Source organism: Anomaloglossus baeobatrachus, chromosome 2, assembly GCF_048569485.1.
Source record: "Anomaloglossus baeobatrachus isolate aAnoBae1 chromosome 2, aAnoBae1.hap1, whole genome shotgun sequence".
Lineage (NCBI taxonomy): Eukaryota > Metazoa > Chordata > Amphibia > Anura > Aromobatidae > Anomaloglossus > Anomaloglossus baeobatrachus.
Window position 1 is genome coordinate 781,141,479 of NC_134354.1, and position 18,525 is coordinate 781,160,003.

General features: G+C 50.9%; 2 protein-coding genes across 2 annotated transcripts in view; one reads left to right on the forward strand and one right to left on the reverse strand.

Moving 5' to 3' along the window:
* LOC142290039 (uncharacterized) overlaps nucleotides 1–17,428 on the forward strand; it is a 218,899-nt gene extending 201,471 nt beyond the window's left edge. Inside the window, exon 31 of the mRNA XM_075333986.1 lies at nucleotides 16,826–17,428. Coding sequence (XP_075190101.1) covers nucleotides 16,826–16,858 — 33 coding nt within the window. The 3' untranslated portion in view covers nucleotides 16,859–17,428. The remainder of the gene's footprint in view (nucleotides 1–16,825) is intronic.
* Nucleotides 1–18,525, reverse strand: part of EMSY (EMSY transcriptional repressor, BRCA2 interacting) — a 287,649-nt gene that overhangs the window by 62,137 nt on the left and 206,987 nt on the right. The window lies entirely within an intron of this gene.

Here is an 18,525-nt window from a genome sequence, read left to right on the forward strand (position 1 = left end):
CAATCCAAGGGAAAGGACTCGTCCTACCCCAGTCCAAACCAAACAGACCTCAGCAACGAAAAATCCAATCGAGGTTTCGGTCCTTTCGGCCCTCAGCCAGGTCCCAATCATCCACGTCCAACAGGCCACAGAAGGGCCAGAGGAACTCTGATGCATGGCGGTCTAAGTCACGTCCTCCAAAGACCGCTGGAGGCACCGTCTCCAAGGCGGCCTCCTCATGACTTTCGGCCTCCCCAAACCGCATCCTCGGTCGGTGGCAGGCTCTCCCTCTTTTGCGACGCCTGGTGGCCACATGTCCAAGACCGATGGGTGAGAGACATTCTGTCTCACGGTTACAGGATAGAGCTCAGGTCTCGTCCTCCGACTCGTTTCTTCAGAACATCCCCGCCCCCCGAGCGAGCCGAGGCACTTTTTCAGGCGGTGAACACTCTGTTTGTTTTAATGTTTTGTTTATTAAACAGTTATGAACAAAAAGTATAACAATATCAGAGAGCAAAGACATATCTAATATCTCTATTAAGCTAGTTTGCATTGATACGCCATCCAGGTCTGAGATCGTCTGTGAGATAACCTTCTCCAGTCGATTGGTAGTCTGTATATTAGACGAAGGGTGGAAGACGAGCAAAACCATAACTTGCTCTCAGAATTTTATAAAAAAAAACAGATTTTTCCTTTTACTTTTTCGAGAAAAAAAGAACAAATAAGAGAAACTAGAATATGGGGGGGGGATGTAACTGAGACTCCTGAAAGAAGCCTGAAAGCACTTGCTACTCAGTTTTAGTGAGAGAAATAGGGGGTCCAAGAGATTTGGAGAAAAAGGGGGGAGAGATGGGGGGGGGAGAAAGAGTAGGAAGAGGTTGTTGGTCTAGGGTCCATTCATCCTTATGTCCATAATAATCGGGGCCAAGTCATCTGCTCGTTCAGTCCCCTAATGGGGGGGAGGAGATGACTTAGAATCTTTTATGGTATCATCTGCGCCACAGCCGCCAAGAAAGTGGGATCGGACTTGTATTCCTTCCAGGCATTCCATACTTGCACAAAGGAGAACATATTCTGTCGTGAGAGGGCTGAGAGCTCTTCCGCGTAGTATAATTGGTCAATTTTCAGTAGCAGCTGCGAGATGGTGGGTATCATTGTTGTGCGCCACAGTTGGGCAATCAGCAGTTTACATGCTGAACTCACAAATGCCACTAGTCTCGAGTTAGCTTTATCTTTAGGCCACAGTGGGAAATTTAGTAGCAGATGCATGGGTTCAGGGTCCCCCTGTTTGCCTGTAAGGTCCGAGATCAGCTGAGTTGCTGTCTTCCAGAATATCTGGAGGCGTGGGCATGTCCACCATATGTGGAGGTACGTTCCCTTGTCCCCCTCGCATCTCCAGCAGAGATCCGAAGAGGCGGGTTTCCATGTGCCCACCGTGGAAGGGACTATGTACCATCTCGCAACTACTTTGAAAGAGTTCTCTTGGACTCTCACACAGCATGATGGCCCGTGCGAGGCTCCGTAGATTTGGCTCGTTTGAGCGTCAGTAAATGTGACGTTCAGATCTCTTTCCCATTTCAGTATGTAAGCCCTCTTTACTGCTAATTCTTTTGTAAGTAAAGTATTATACAGGCGAGATAGGATTTTTTTGGGGGTCCTTGTTTGCGAACAAAAGGATTCAAATACGGTTAGTGGTCTGGCGAAGTTGGAATGTGACAGTAGTGGTTGGATTGTGTGTTTTATTTTTATATAATGGAGAAATGTGAGTTTAGAAAGAAGAGGAATCTCACCTATCTCCTGCCTCGAGACCAGAGAGCCATCCTCCAAGAGATCCGTAGCCGGGATCTTTGCATTACTCAGATGCGTGGATTTAGCGGAGTTAGCAAGATTCAGGCTGGAGTCTAGAATATCAGAGATTAGGGTTAGTGGGGAAAGAGGAGGAGCCAGGAACTCCACATTATGATTCCAATTGTCCAGAAGTGCTCTAGTCAGTTCGTTGGTAAAGGTTCTTTTATATCCCTGGCAGGAAGGAGCAAGTAAAAGGGCTCGTAAGGGGGTGGGGGCCAAGTGTTCCTCTATTGTCGTCCATAACTTATTCGGAGGGCGTCTGACCCAGTCCACTGCTCTAGAGAGGACAGCGGCTTTATAGTATGTGGCTATATTGGGGAGTCCCATACCCCCTTTGTCCTTTGGGAGGCTCAATGTGTGAAAGTTAATTCTTGGTTTATGTTTGTTCCAGATGTAGTTGGAAATTAAAGAATTGCATTGAGAAAGGAAAGATTTGGGGACTGGTATAGGTAACATTTGAAAGAGGTATATGAGTTTTGGGAGTATGATGCTTTTGATTAAATTTTTCCGACCTATCCAAGATATAAAAGGGGCTTTCCAAGAGGCTATTTGCGTGGTAAGTTTGGGAAGGAGAGACTTGTAGTTTAGGTCAAAAAGGGATTTGGGAGCTTTCCCTATTTTAATGCCGAGATAGGTAATGTGGCTCTTTGGCCACCTGAATGGAAATGACTGTTGAAGGAGTTTAGTGACATTGCCCGGGATGTTTAGACTCAACGCTTCAGATTTGGATAGGTTAATTTTGAAGTTGGACCATTGGCTGTATTCTTCTAGTGTGTTCATGAAGGCAGGGAAACCTCTTTCCGGTCTGGACATTACTACCAACAAGTCATCCGCAAAGGCGGCGGACTTGTGGTGAGTCCCCTGTAGGTTAATCCCCTCAATTTCCTGGTTTCGCTGGATGGAGCACACCAAAGGCTCCATTACCATGACAAATAGTAGGGGGGACAAGGGGCAACCCTGCCTGGTTCCATTCCTGATATCGAAGGGGTCGGTCAGCGTGTTATTTATTTTGATTCTGGCTGTGGGAGATGTGTACATCTGTAATATTGCCTGTATGACAGTCGAAGGAAAATGAAAAGCTTCCAACGTGCCCCGCAAGAAGGTCCAGTCCACTCTACTCTATCGAATGCCTTCTCGGCATCCGTTCCCAAGAGCACAAGGGGCAAGTTCTGGGCCCTAGCATATTGCATTAAGTGTAGTAATCGTAGCGCATTATCTTTCCCTTCTCTTCCCCGTACAAATCCGGATTGCTCCGGAGATATGAGGTCAGGAAGGATTTCCGCAACCCGGTTAGCGATTAAGCTGGCGTAAATTTTTAGATCCACATTCAGAAGTGAAATGGGTCTGTAACTTCCACAACATTCCGGATCTTTCCCTTCCTTATGTATTAATGATATGTGGGCTTCCAGGGCTTGTTTGGGAATAGGATCGCCGAGAAGTAAAGCATTGCATGCTGCTAGGAGGTGATCTCCCAAGATATCAAAAAAATTTTTGTAATAAATGGTTGGTAGGCCATCTGGGCCTGGTGCTCTTCCCATGGGGCATTTGGACAGAATGGACTGAACCTCAGCACGAGAAAACTGTTTTGTCAGGGATTCTTGTTGTGTCTTGGAGAGTGTCGGGAGATTTAATTTAGCTAGATAGTCGTGTATGTCGCATTTTCTCTTGTCTTTTTCTGTAGCTGACTCTTCTGGTCGAGATTGGTATAGGGTCTTATAAAATTGTAGAAATTCGTTTGAGATTTGGGAATAGTCCTGGGTGCGGTGGCCCTGCGGTGTTTTAAGTGTATGTATAAACGTACGCGCCTGCCTTGTTTTTATTAATGACATCATAAGCTTGGAGGCTTTGTCCCCATGTAAAAATATGCGGTTTTTCCAGCTCAAATGTAATTTGGCTGACTGTTTATTGAGTATGTCTCTTAGTGCCACCCGTTTGGCAGTCAATAGTTCTAAAGTCTGTTGGGACAGAGATTTTTTGTGTTGGGTTTCCAAAGTATAAATTTCTTCATATAGGCTTTGCAAAATTAGTTTCCTTTGTTTATTAAGGTGTGAGGAAATGGAAATCAGTTCTCCCCGTATGACCGCTTTATGTGCTTCCCATAGAATTGGTGCACTGATGTCTTGTGTCTTATTCTCCGCAAAGTAATTACGGAGACGATCAGAAATGCGTTTCCTATTGTCTTCTGAGGAGAGGACTGATTCATTTAACCTCCATGTGCGGTGGATCAGATATGGCCTCTGCAATGTGAAGCTTGCCGTGACAAATGCGTGGTCAGAGTGTGGCGTGGATTGGATTGATGTGTCAGTGACATTGGATAATAGAAACCTAGGTAAAAAAATGTAATCCAGCCTGTGGTAAGATTTATGGGGATGAGAGAAGAAGGTGAAATCTTTGGTTGTCGGATGCTGTAATCGCCAGATATCTATCAGGGAGAGAGAGAGGAGAGAAGTTTTGATCCGGGATAGGTCCCTGAGTGATATGTGGCTCTTTTTTGAGGTTGAGTCTAATTTTGGCTCCAGGGCTACATTAAAGTCTCCACAGAGTATTGGAGTGCCTTCCAAAAAAGACCTGAATTTTTTGAGTGTGGAAAGTAGCCATCGAACCTGTTTGACATTTGGAGCATAGATATTGCCCAATGTTACCATTGAGCCCGCCAGTAGGCCTTTAACAAATATGAACCGGCCATCAGGGTCAATGACTTCATGTTGGGGTAAAAAGGGTATGTCTTTGGCGAGTGCTATCGATACTCCTTTAGTGCGTTTATTTGGGGAGGGGGCATGAAACCACGTGCTGTAGTGTGCTTTTTCAAAGCTTGGAATTTTGCCTTTGCAGAAGTGTGTTTCTTGTAAGAAGATAATGTCAATGTGTTTCTTATGAAGGTTAGATAGAGTCTGTGCCCTTGGTATGGGGGAGTTCAGCCCGTGCGCATTAAGACTAATCACATTAAATACCTTATGATGTGTCGGCATAGTGGCAACTGCGTGTGGATGTCTCTTTTCCCGGTAAGATGAATGGACCAGACCCACGACCATGCTGGGAAAGGAAAGAGCAGACGGGGTGGAGGGTAGAGAAAGAATCAGATAGGGAACAGGGTGTTAAATTCAACAATAACAACATTTTCAACATCGGAATAGGAATGGGTATGCCTCGAGAAGGAGCAGAAAGTGCAAAACCCCTAAAGTGACTTCATGTTTTTAGCATATATACGCAATGTCGGACAATAGTAGGCCTGAGCCTAGGCCCTCCCATGGGGCCCGCTTTCCAAGTTCGCCTGGAGCTTCTGTGCCACATTGCGCCTGGGCCTTTGGGTCTTCGGAACGATGCTGTGCCAAGGTGACGGCTCTGGGAGTTGCTGTAGCGTAGATGTCGAACTGTGGATTTCCAATTCAGGATATTTCTCCATAGTAATCCCCAGGTCTTCACAGATTCGCCTAATTTCAGCTGATGTTTTGCCTTGGTAGTGTTTCCCTTTTGCTGTTATCGCAATGCCAAATGGGTACAGCCAGCGATATGGGAATTGGCGTTGGCGTAACTCTTCTGTAAGGGGCTTTAGTATTCGCCTTTTGGTCAGAGTGGTGGCTGCAAGGTCTTGAAAAATCCGGATTTCGGAGTCTTCATACCTTATGGTGCCAGCTTCCCTTGCTTTTTTAAGAATGAGCTCCTTAATACGGTAGTCCATAAAGCGGCATATGACATCTCTTGGTGGTTCCCCCTGCCTGGGTCGGGGTCTCAATGATCTGTGGGCTCTGACCAGCTCTATCGGTGGTGCAGGATCAGCGCCTATCAGGTCGGAGAAGGTGCTTTGGAGAGCCGGGACCAGGGCTTCGTTTGCTACCGATTCTGGGAGGCCTTTTATTCTAAGGTTGTTCCGCCTCTCTCTATTTTCATGATCCTCCAAGATTGCATGTATTTGATTGACACTGTCTTCTTGTTGGTGAAGACAAGAGATGATGGCATTGGAGGTTGTGGTGATAGTGGCCTGGGAAGCTTCTAGTGTTTCCACTCTGTGGCCTATCTGGCCGATATCCTGTTTGATGTCAGAAAGTTCTTTCACTACCGGTTCTAAGGCTTTGTTGAGAATCCTTCTGATAAAGGACCTGGAGATTGGCAGGCTCTTGTTGGAATCCATGTCCTCTGCATCACTAGCGTCATCTTCCATTTCTTGTGTGGCAGTAGTAGATGAGTTTTGAAAACTATCAGCCCCCGCCTCTGCTGGCAAGAGATGTTTTTTGAGGAACTTATCGACGTCTGCCTGAGTCGTGGTCACCGCTGGTTTAGGCAAAGCACTGGCCATTTTATTGCCAAATTTGACCATGTCGAAGTCAGTTCTTATGATATTATGTTATAATGAGTATAGTGGGGGTCTGGTCCCTCTGCTCCTTCTGAGCAGTGTGGAGTTCACCGTTTTACATGCCCCTGTGGGAGGGGGGGGTCAGATGGACTGTGCCTTTAAATGGAGTGTAGGTCTGCGTGAGCGCTCTCTGTGCTCACTCCTCTGTGTGTTCCCGTCTGCAGCCCCAGTATCCAGGGAGATATTTGGCTCAGGGTCTTGGAGTATTGGCAAATTACCCTTCTTGCGACCCTAATTGTAATAGTCTCATCCTTGGCTGGGCCCCAGATAGTGGAGAGAGGAGTGGGGTGTCCTCTGAGATGACGTGGACTCAGCCCTAGGCTGTACGGGGGGGCCTCTATACTTGGAGCTTCCTCAGGCTCTTCTGTCTGACCTGAGTGCGGCCTCTCAGCGTATGTGGGCCTGGCAGCACCCCGACTCCTATATTGACGCGTATTGTTCAGCTGTGGGAGGGGGGGGGGGGGGAGAGGAGGACACCGTCCCGGTGGATGGGGATCGCGGCGGGATATGCCCTGGGTTCTCCTGGGTCTCACTGGGAGGACGCGGGGGTGTGGGAGGGCGACCGGAGGGCGTCCGGAAGTTTTCACTCACCGCCCGGGCTCCTCTCCAGTCCCGGCAGGGTCTCCCCGAGCGCCGTCTGCAGCTGTCGCGAGGTTTCCGGCGGTATCTCCGGATCTCCCGGCGGCCGCCTGTAGGCCCGACGCGTCACGCACCTCCTCTGCTCCGGCTCTGTCTGGCTGGTGACCGGGTAGGTGACGGCGTCCCCTCCACTTCCTATCGGCCGTCTACCTTGCGTCCTGCGGCTGTGGGTTTGCCGCGCTTGCCTCCGGCTTTCAGAATCAGGGGGAGGGGGCCAGGTCTCCAAGATGGCGGCGGTCTCTCTCCTCTTCTCCCTGGTCGCCGGGCTCGCTGAATTGTGAGGCCGAGTCTGGGGGGGGGGCGGCTCTGTGGAGTCCCCGTCAGCTCTGCCTGGGCCCCTTATCGTTGTCCGGGTCACCTCAGCACGGGTGCTCCTCGCCACCGGGGATCTCGCTGCTCGGGCCCTGCGGCCTACTGCTTGCTTCCTGGCCTCAGTCCCGAAGTACCTCCCTGGGGTCCCAGCCCCAGTGTAGCCAACCAATTCAGGGTCGCTTTCTTTCCGCCTGGTCTCCCTGGCTCAGATGAGGGGTCCCGGCCTGATTATTTGTAGCGGGGGAGGAGGATGTTGGCAGATGGTTTGGAGCTCCCTCATGTGCGTCTGTCTCCAACCGCGGCCATTTTGGACTCGGCGGTGAACACTCTGAAGACAGAAGGAGTGGTGATCCCCGTTCCCCTTCAAGAACGTGGTCACGGTTTTTACTCCAACTTGTTCGTGGTGCCAAAAAAGGACGGATCATTCCGTCCCGTTCTGGACCTCAAACTGCTCAACAGACACGTGAGAACCAGACGGTTTCGGATGGAATCTCTCCGCTCTGTCATCGCTTCGATGTCCCAAGGAGACTTCCTAGCATCAATCGACATCAGGGATGCTTATCTCCATGTGCCGATTGCACCGGAGCATCAACGCTTCCTGCGTTTCGCCATCGGGGACGAACACCTTCAGTTTGTGGCACTGCCTTTCGGCCTGGCGACAGCCCCACGGGTCTTCACCAAGGTCATGGCATCCGTGGTGGCGGTCCTACACTCTCAGGGCCACTCGGTGATCCCTTACTTAGACGATCTCCTAGTCAAGGCTCCCTCCCGGGCGGCATGCCAACACAGCCTGACCATTGCTCTGGAGACTCTCCAGAGGTTCGGGTGGATCATCAATTTCCCAAAGTCAAAATTGACACCGACCCAATCACTGACTTACCTCGGGATGGAGTTTCATACTCTCTCAGCGTTAGTCAAGCTTCCGCTGGACAAACAGCGTTCGCTGCAGACAGGGGTGCACTCTCTTCTTCGGGCCCAGTCACACCCCTTGCGGCGCCTCATGCACTTCCTAGGGAAGATGGTGGCAGCAATGGAGGCAGTTCCCTTTGCGCAGTTTCATCTGCGTCCGCTTCAATGGGACATTCTCCGCAAATGGGACAGGAGGTCGACGTCCCTAGACAGGAACGTCTCCCTTTCTCGGGCAACCAAAACCTCTCTTCAGTGGTGGCTTCTTCCCACTTCTTTGTCGAGGGGAAAATCCTTCCTGCCCCCATCCTGGGCTGTGGTCACGACGGACGCGAGTCTGTCAGGGTGGGGAGCGGTTTTTCTCCACCACAGGGCTCAGGGAACCTGGACTCCGACAGAGTCCTCCCTTCAGATCAATGTTCTGGAGATAAGGGCAGTGTATCTAGCCCTAAAGGCGTTCCATCGGTGGCTGGAGGGCAGGCAGATCCGCATACAGTCGGACAACGCCACGGCGGTCGCGTACATCAACCACCAGGGCGGCACACGCAGTCGTCAAGCCTTCCAAGAAGTTCGGCGGATTCTGCTGTGGGCGGAGGCCACAGCCTCCACCATCTCCGCAGTTCACATCCCGGGCGTAGAAAACTGGGAAGCAGATTTTCTCAGTCGCCAGGGCATGGACGCAGGGGAATGGTCTCTTCACCCGGACGTGTTTCAAGAGATCTGTCGCCGCTGGGGAGCGCCGGACGTCGACCTCATGGCGTCTCGGCACAACAACAAAGTCCCGGCATTCATGGCACGGTCTCAAGATCACAGAGCTCTGGCGGCGGACGCATTAGTTCAGGATTGGTCGCAGTTTCGACTGCCTTATGTATTTCCTCCTCTGGCACTGCTGCCCAGAGTGTTACGCAAGATCAGGTCCGACTGCCGCCGCGCCATCCTCGTCGCTCCAGACTGGCCGAGGAGGTCGTGGTACCCGGATCTGTGGCACCTCACGGTGGGTCAACCGTGGGCACTCCCAGACCGACCAGACTTGCTGTCTCAAGGGCCATTTTTCCATCTTAATTCTGCGGCCCTCAACCTGACTGTGTGGCCATTGAGTCCTGGCTCCTAGCGTCCTCAGGGTTATCTCAAGATGTCATCGCCACTATGAGACAGGCCAGGAAACCAACGTCCGCCAAGATCTATCACAGGACTTGGAGGATCTTCTTATCCTGGTGCTCTGATCAGGGTTTTACTCCCTGGCCGTTTGCCTTGCCCACTTTTCTTTCTTTCCTTCAATCCGGAATGGACAAGGGTTTGTCTCTCGGCTCTCTCAAGGGACAAGTATCGGCGCTGTCCGTGTTTTCTTTATCGTTCCTTCCATGGGAGACCCAGACCATGGGTGTATAGCTAGCGCCTCCGGAGGACACACAAAGTACTACACTCAAACGTGTAGCTCCTCCCTCCGGGCTATATACACTCCCTGGATGACAATCTACCCAGTTCAATGCTTTGTGTTCCAGGAGGATCACACACACTTTCATTTTCTGATATTTTTTTTTCATTTTTATTTTAATTTTAAAGATTTGGAAGAAAAGCGGGTCCAGTCTGGACTCCCGGCATGTCCCTTCACACCCCACTCTGTCGGCGGTGCTGTTAAGGTTGACTTATAAGGCTGGAGCCTTCACATGCCGCGCTCCTTCACATCCTCCAAGAGGCTCTGGGTTGAAGTGGGAGCCTACACGGTCCTCTCTGCTTGCAGAAGACCGGTCTCCATCCGCAGCCCTGTCTGGTCCCTGCTGGAAGGAGCATTTACCCCCCTCTCCAGGGACATGGCCCTGCGTCTCAAAGCTAAGTATTGAGACGTTTTTTCAGGGGTCCCGGGTACTTTTATTAGGGGGACAGTATGTGCTTTAGCGTTACTGTTAATTTCGGCCGGTTCTGGGAATTTCCCCTAAGAACCGCGCCGAAGGTGCCTGCTCGTCGGCCGCATTTTAAAATCTAGGCCCCGGCTTCAGTTTGGGCCTAGTTTCGTTTTTGGCTTCTCTGCATGTTTTGCATACAGCGCCGCCCACCGCCCGACCAGCAGAGGGGAGGGCACTCCTCTCTAGGGAGATGTTCCCTCCCCTGTATACCTCCCTGTATCTCTCTGCCCTCCGTTTTTCCCGCTCCTGGGCTTATACACGCCCCCCCTCCTTCTCCCAGCGCCATTTTCTCAGCGTTCTTTCACTGGAAGGCGCTGGATGCTGCAGCTGCATACTGTCAGGAAGGCTGACACCTCACAGGGGAGCGGTGAAATCCGGAGGGCACACAGAGAGCACGGGCTGGTAACCCACAACCTCTGGTTGTGGACTTTTTTTACACTCTCAGACATTCTACAGGAGTGTATTCTGGCTGCAGAACTTTCTCCTCAGCAGCATGTCTGTCACTAGGAGCAAGGCTGCAAACATGTATGCTATATGCACTGCGTGTAAGCTCATTCTGCCAGAGCCAAGCACATACCCACATTGTGATGCCTGTGCTAACATGGTTGTGTCTCAGCCTGGAGCCTCCGCAGGGGTCCCTCCGGCTGCTCCGGCCCCGGTGGCTGAACCCCCGGCTTGGGTAGCATCCTTTTCACAAGCTATTTCCAAGTCTTTTGCCGACTCCATGGGGCAGCTGTCCCGGACACTGCTGTCTATGCATCAGCCTCCCTCTCAGGGTGTCTCTGCGGCGCCGAGCTCTGCAGAGCCCTCAGAGCATGTCCTAGGACCCCGTCCCCCTAAACGGAGACGCAGGGACCTTTCTCCTTCCTCATCCCACGGCTCTGATTCACAAGCCGAGGTGCAGGGCGAGGAGGATTCACTTACTGTGGGCTCAGACACTGCCTCTATGTACCCCATTGACTTGTCTGAGGGTGATACGGATGTTAGTGACTTGATTGCGTCCATTAACTCCGTACTGAACCTCAACCCACAAGAGTCAGAGGAACAACCCTCTCTGGTAGAGGTACACCAGTTTACCTCTCCTAAGAAACCTAGGAGTATGTTTTTTAACCACTCCAGCTTTCACACCACTGTTAACAAGCCCAGGGCCTGTCCTGACAAACGTTTTCCGAAGCGTAGTTCAGATGACCGTTTCCCTTTTCCACCGGAGGTGGTTAAGGACTGGGCCCAGTCCCCAAAGGTAGACCCTCCAGTGTCCAGAATCTCAGCCCGCACAGTCGTAGCTGTGGCTGACGGCACTTCTCTTAAGGACCCCACTGACCGCCAGGTTGACCTTCTGGCCAAGTCTGTATATGAGGCGGCAGGAGCCTCGTTCTCCCCGTCTTTTGCGGCAGTGTGGGCTCTTAAGGCAGTCTCTGCCTCCCTGGCGGAGATTCATTCCCTCTCCAGGGACTCTATTCCTGAGATGGATGCCTTAACTTCTCAAGCTTCGGCTTTTGCATCCTACGCCATGTCTGCCATCCTGGAGGCTTCTCACCGCACGGCGGTGGCCTCCGCTAACTCCCTCGCGATCCGCAGGATCTTGTGGCTTCGAGAGTGGAAAGCAGACGCTTCCTCTAAGAAGTACCTTGCGAGTCTCCCTTTTACTGGGTCCCGGCTGTTTGGGGAACAGCTGGATGACATAATTAAGGAAGCTACTGGCGGGAAGAGTACTTCTTTGCCACAAGCTAAAGCCAAGAAACCTGTCCAGGGCAGGAGCCAATCGAGGTTTCGTTCCTTTCGTTCCTCTAACTGGTCATCCTCTAAGCCCTCGGCCTCGTCCACTACCGCCAAGGATCGTAAATCCAACTGGCGCGCAAAGCCGCGTCCTCAAAAGACCGGAGGAGCCGCTGCCACTAAGGCAGCCTTCTCGTGACTATCTGGCCGCGCCAGCAAAGTCCTTGGTCGGTGGCAGGCTCTCCCACTTTGGCGACGTGTGGTTGCAACACGTCTCCGATCAGTGGGTGCGGGATATCATCACCCACGGCTACAGGATACCATTTTCTTCCAGCCCGTCAAACAGATTTTTTCTGTCCACCCCCCCCTGCTCCAAAGCCGCCGCCTTCTCTCAGGCCGTGGCATCCTTGCAGGCCAACGGTATAATTGTTCCGGTTCCCGCCCGGGAACGGTTCAGCGGTTTCTACTCAAACCTCTTTCTAGTCCCCAAAAAGGACGGTTCCTTCCGACCCATCCTGGATCTCAAGCTTCTCAACAAGCATGTTCAGGTGCGGCACTTTCGCATGGAATCTCTGAGATCGGTCATTGCCTCAATGACCCAAGGAGATTTTCTGGCATCCATCGACATCAGAGATGCCTATCTGCATGTGCCAATTGCAGTTTCACACCAGCGTTGGCTACGTTTTGCAATCGGAGAGGAACATTTCCAGTTCGTGGCTCTTCCCTTTGGCTTAGCCACGGCCCCTCGAGTGTTCACCAAGGTCATGGCAGCAGTGGTTGCAGTCCTGCACCTCCAGGGATTGGCAGTGATTCCTTACCTGGACGACCTTCTAGTCAAGGCCTCATCCAGTGTAGACTGCCAGCGGAGTGTCTCTCTCACTGTCGCCACGCTAGTTCAGTTCGGGTGGCTTGTCAACCTGCCCAAGTCCACTCTGACCCCGACCCAGGTACTTATGTACCTAGGGATGCAATTCGAGACTCTGCCGGCACTTGTCAAGTTGCCCTTAGTCAAACAGCAGTCCCTTCGTCTGGCGGTGCGCTCTCTGCTGAGGCACCGCCGCCATTCCATCAGACACCTCATGCAGGTGCTGGGTCAAATGGTGGCGTCCATGGAAGCGGTTCCCTTTGCCCAGTTCCATCTGCGTCCCTTGCAGCTGGACATTCTCCGCTGTTGGGACAAGCGGATCTCTTCCTTGGACAGGCTGGTGGCTCTGTCATCACAAGCCAGGAACTCCCTTCAGTGGTGGCTTCAGCCCCTCTCCCTGTCACAGGGACGCTCCTTCCTGACTCCGTCCTGGGTGATCCTCACCACGGATGCCAGCCTCTCCGGTTGGGGAGCGGTATTTCTCCCATCACCGAGCACAGGGCACTTGGACTCCGTCCGAATCAGCCCTCCCGATCAATGTGCTGGAGATCAGAGCTGTGTTTCTAGCTCTCCTAGCCTTTCACCACCTGTTGGCGGGCAAGCACATTCGGGTTCAGTCGGACAACGCGACAGCGGTTGCCTACATCATTCACCAGGGCGGAACTCACAGCCGTCTGGCGATGCTGGAGGTTCAACGAATCCTCCAGTGGACGGAGGACTTCAAGTCCACCATATCTGCAGTCCACATCCCAGGCGTGGAAAACTGGGAGGCCGATTATCTCAGCCGTCAAACCGTGGACGGCGGCGAGTGGGCCCTGCATCCGTCAGTGTTCAGATCAATCTGCCACAAGTGGGGCACTCCGGAAGTGGATCTAATGGCTTCCCGGCACAACAAGGTTCCGGTTTACGTGGCTCGCTCTCACGATCCTCAAGCCTTCGCAGCAGACGCACTGGTTCAAGATTGGTCTCAGTTCCGTCTGGCCTATGTGTTTCCCCCTCTAGCGCTCTTGCCCAGGGTTCTGCGCAAGATCGGAACGGAGCGCCGTCGAGTCATACTCATTGCTCCGGACTGGCCCAGGCGAGCTTGGTACCCAGACCTGCTCCGCCTGTCCGTAGAGGTGCCGTGGCATCTCCCGGACCGCCCAGACCTTCTCTCTCAAGGTCCGTTCTTCCGCCAGAATTCTGCGGCTCTCAGATTGACGGCGTGGCTCTTGAGTCCTGGATCCTGACGGCTTCAGGCATTCCCTCTGAGGTCATCTCCACCATGACTCAGGCTCGGAAGTCTTCCTCGGCCAAGATTTACCACAGGACTTGGAGAATTTTCCTGTCCTGGTGTCGCTCTTCCGGCCATGCTCCTTGGCCGTTCTCCTTGCCGACCATCCTGTCTTTTCTACAGTCAGGTCTACAGTTAGGTCTGTCCCTCAATTCCCTCAAGGGACAGGTGTCGGCTTTGTCGGTATTGTTCCAGCGGCGTATCGCCCGACTGGCTCAGGTGCGCACCTTCATGCAGGGCGCATCTCACATCATCCCTCCTTACCGGCGGCCCTTGGATCCCTGAGACCTTAATCTGGTCCTCACGGCCTTACAGAAACCCCCTTTTGAGCCTCTCAGGGAGGTTCCTTTGTCTAGACTTTCACAGAAAGTTGTCTTTCTAGTAGCCATAACTTCTCTCAGGAGAGTTTCTGATTTGGCTGCGCTTTCTTTGGAATCCCCCTTTTTGGTGTTTCACCAAGACAAGGTGGTTCTTCGTCCGACTCCGGACTTTCTCCCTAAGGTGGTGTCTTCCTTCCACCTTAACCAGGACATTTCATTGCCCTCTCTTTGTCCGGCCCCTGTGCATCGCTTTGAGAAGGCGTTGCACACTTTGGATTTGGTGCGGGCGCTCCGAATCTATGTGTCACGCACCGCCGTTTTTCGGCGGTGCACCTCACTTTTTGTGCTAACCACGGGTCAGCGCAAGGGTCTCTCTGCTTCTAAACCGACCCTGGCTCGTTGGGTTAGGTCGGCTATCGCCGATGCCTACCAGTGTTCTCAGGTGCCTCCCCCGCCGGGGATTAAGGCGCACTCGACCAGAGCTGTCGGTGCCTCCTGGGCTTTCAGGCACCAGGCTACGGCTCAGCAGGTGTGTCAGGCTGCCACTTGGTCCAGTCTGCACACTTTTTCGAAGCACTACCAAGTGCATGCTCATGCTTCGGCAGATGCGAGCTTGGGCAGACGCATCCTTCAGGCGGCTGTCGCCCATTTGTGAAGTTAGGTTTTGCCTACTTCTCAGTTTGGTTTATTTCCCACCCATGGACTGCTTTGGAACGTCCCATGGTCTGGGTCTCCCATAAGGAACGATAAAGAAAAAGAGAATTTTGTTTACTTACCGTAAATTCTTTTTCTTGTAGTTCCGACATGGGAGACCCAGCACCCTCCCTGTTGCCTGTTGGCAGTTTTTTGTTCCGTGTGTTTCACCGGCTGTTGTTAGTAGACAGAGTTCTGGTTTTGCCGAGTTTTACTCTATCTCTACTTATGGGTGGATGTCCTCCTTCAGCTTTTGCACTGAACTGGGTAGATTGTCATCCAGGGAGTGTATATAGCCCGGAGGGAGGAGCTACACGTTTGAGTGTAGTACTTTGTGTGTCCTCCGGAGGCGCTAGCTATACACCCATGGTCTGGGTCTCCCATGTCGGAACTACAAGAAAAAGAATTTACGGTAAGTAAACAAAATTCTCTTTTTTTCAAAAGCGTCTAGCCAGGCTTCCGCAGGTCCGCACGTTCCTGCAGGGAGTTTGCCACATAGTCCCACCTTACAAGAGGCCGCTGGAACCATGGGATCTTAACAGAGTGCTAAAGGCTCTTCAGAAACCACCTTTCTAGCCACTGCGGGATGTCTCTCTATCACGTCTTTCGCAGAAGGTGGCCTTTCTAGTGGCAGTTACATCACTCCGGAGAGTGTCTGAGCTTGCAGCGCTGTCATGCAAAGCCCCCTTCCTGGTTTTTCACCAGGATAAGGTGGTTTTGCGTCCGGTCCCGGAATTTCTTCCTAAGGTGGTATCCCCTTTTCATCTCAATCAGGATATCTCCTTACCTTCTTTTTGCCCTCATCCAGTTCACCAATGTGAAAAGGATTTGCACTTGTTAGATCTAGTGAGAGCACTCCGGCTCTACATTTCTCGCACGGCGCCCCTGCGCCGCTCTGATGCGCTCTTTGTCCTTGTCGCTGGCCAGCGTAAGGGGACGCAGGCTTCCAAGTCAACCTTGGCTCGGTGGATCAAGGAACCGATTCTTGAAGCCTACCGTTCTTCTGGGCTTCCGATTCCTTCAGGGCTGAAAGCCCATTCTACCAGAGCCGTGGGTGCATCCTGGGCATTGCGGCACCAGGCTGCGGCTCAGCAGGTGTGTCAGGCGGCTACCTGGTCGAGTCTGCACACTTTCACGAAACACTATCAAGTGCATGCCTATGCTTCGGCAGACGCCAGCCTAGGTAGGCGAGTCCTTCAGGCGGCGGTTGCCCACCTGTAAGAGGGGGCCGTTTTTTCGGCTCTTTTTATCGAGGTATTCTTTTACCCACCCAGGGACTGCTTTTGGACGTCCCAATTGTCTGGGTCTCCCAATGGAGCGACAAAGAAGAAGGGAATTTTGTTTACTTACCGTAAATTCCTTTTCTTCTAGCTCCTATTGGGAGACCCAGCACCCGCCCCTGTTCCCTTCGGGCTGGTTGTTCTTTTGTGTACACATGTTGCTCATGTTGAATTGTTCTTTTGGTTCATGGTTCAGTTCTCCGAACATCCTTCGGATTGAATTTGCCTTAGACCAATTTATAAGTTTCCTCCTTCCTGCTTTTGCACCAAAACTGAGGAGCCCGTGATGCACGGGAGGGTGTATAGGCAGAGGGGAGGGGTTACACTTTTTAAAGTGTAATACTTGTGTGGCCTCCGGAGGCAGAAGCTATACACCCAATTGTCTGGGTCTCCCAATAGGAGCTAGAAGAAAAGGAATTTACGGTAAGTAAACAAAATTCCCTTCTTTGATAAATCGGGCATTTCTGAACATGGCGATACCAAATGTGTGGAGTTTTTTTTTAACCCATTAATTTTCAATGGGGCGAATGGGGAGGTGATTTGAACTTTTAGGTTTTTAATTTTTTAAAACTTTTTTACTTTTTTTTTTTTTTTTTTTTAAGTTTATTTTACTAGTCCCTCTAGCACTAATATTATATTTAGATTATATTTATAGTTTAAAATACTTAGCCTTTTACTAAAAATAATTTGGCATATTCCGGGATTATTTTACTTTTTTAGTTACTTTTATTGTTTGCAGAAAACCTTGGAGAAGTTAAGAGCAAAAAGATGAGAACAAGTGATGAAGACGAAGGAAAGAATGAGCGAAGGTGAAAGTGTAAGAAGAAATCCACAAGCCTTTCCCCCTGGGTGCCGCCAGATGCCTTATTATTTATCTCCAGTGTACCTTATCACCCATAATGGGGAACAAATGAAGGTGAATTAGTGACACGGAATGGAGGCGCCCACTATCCTGATTGTAGAACGGTGCGAGGATGGGGCGCGACGCCATATTTCACACCTTATTTGATTATCGATCACAAGCTGTATAAAATGGGACATGTTCTCCTCCAAGGAGAAGTGCCTCGTCTATAAATCTGTGTGTTTACAGCTCGTGTTTCCATGGTTACAGACTACAAACAAACTCTGTAGTCAGATTTTTATATTTTTATTTTTTTTTTAATCAGACCCCCATCTGTTGTGTGAACTGTTACTTTTTTTTTACAAGCATTAATATATTTTATATGAAGAAGTTTATATAGTGGATTACTTTATTTATCGGAAGACTATTTTGTTGCATTCAGCGTTTTCACTATTTATTTTTATTTCTTTTAACTCCTTTTTAATAAATGTTTCTGTATAAGTCTCGTTGTGTCTCATTCATCGTGATGACGTTCACAGGATTTTGTGTTTCATTTAGATTTGAGTTGGAGGATCCATCTGCGACGCCCTGGCCTATCAGGTCATCACAGGGTATTGTGCAATCTGCCCTTCTGCACGGTATCCAATCCTCCTTGGTTACGGGTCCCTGGCCTTTGGTGTTGCCAAGAACAAGCTAATCAAAATCCTAGAAACACTCTGCACCAAACCCACCAGACACACCCGTGGACGGCCTGAAGGGAATAGTGCTGGCCACTTGGGGGTTGGTAAGGGGAGGTCAGGAGTGTTAGGAGACAGTCTGGTGGAGTAGTGACCCTCGTGAGGAGAGGTCAGGGAGCTGGGCTCCTCAGTTACTAGGTGGCAGATGTTGGTCTGGGCCTGGTAGGAGCTGGAATCCTGGTCGCAGAGGATTGTGTCAAGGGGCACGGAACTGCCGAGCAGGGCAGCTGGCGGCCTTGAGCTTTCTCCGGGCAGGGGCCAGGGCACGACGGGGTACGTGGACCCTAGGCCGGGAAGTAGCTTCACTCGTCCTGGTAATTTTATCCAACGAGGACGAGATCTTCAAGACTTGCCCTCCACCCGCTCCAAAATTGGAGTACTAGTGCAACGAGGGGGATAGGACTTTCCCACTACACAGTATAGAAATAGAGTCTGGCTCACTTATAATAGTAGGTGCCTCCGAGGAAAATCACAGTGTAGCAAAAACAGTAACTCGGGCACACAAAAGTTAGGAGTCTGAGGCACAAAGATGCTTGAAAAACAGTGAGCTTGTCTTTATTGAAACAAAAATCCAGAAATTCCAAACGTTTCGGCCTCAACACATAGGCCTTCGTCAGTGAATTTCTATGATACAAATATACAGAAAGGAAAATAAAATTAGTTATTGAATAGAGAAAACAATGTATTCCATCATACATGTGTAATATACGAACATATCTAATGAAAGGGTGAAAGGCAATATAAACAAGCTTCTAGGTACTGATAGTTATTCTATGCTAAACAGATTATAATGTACCAATATTCTATATCATCGAACAGTGTTCATTAGAGGAGGTAACTGTCAACGTGACCGCCAATAAG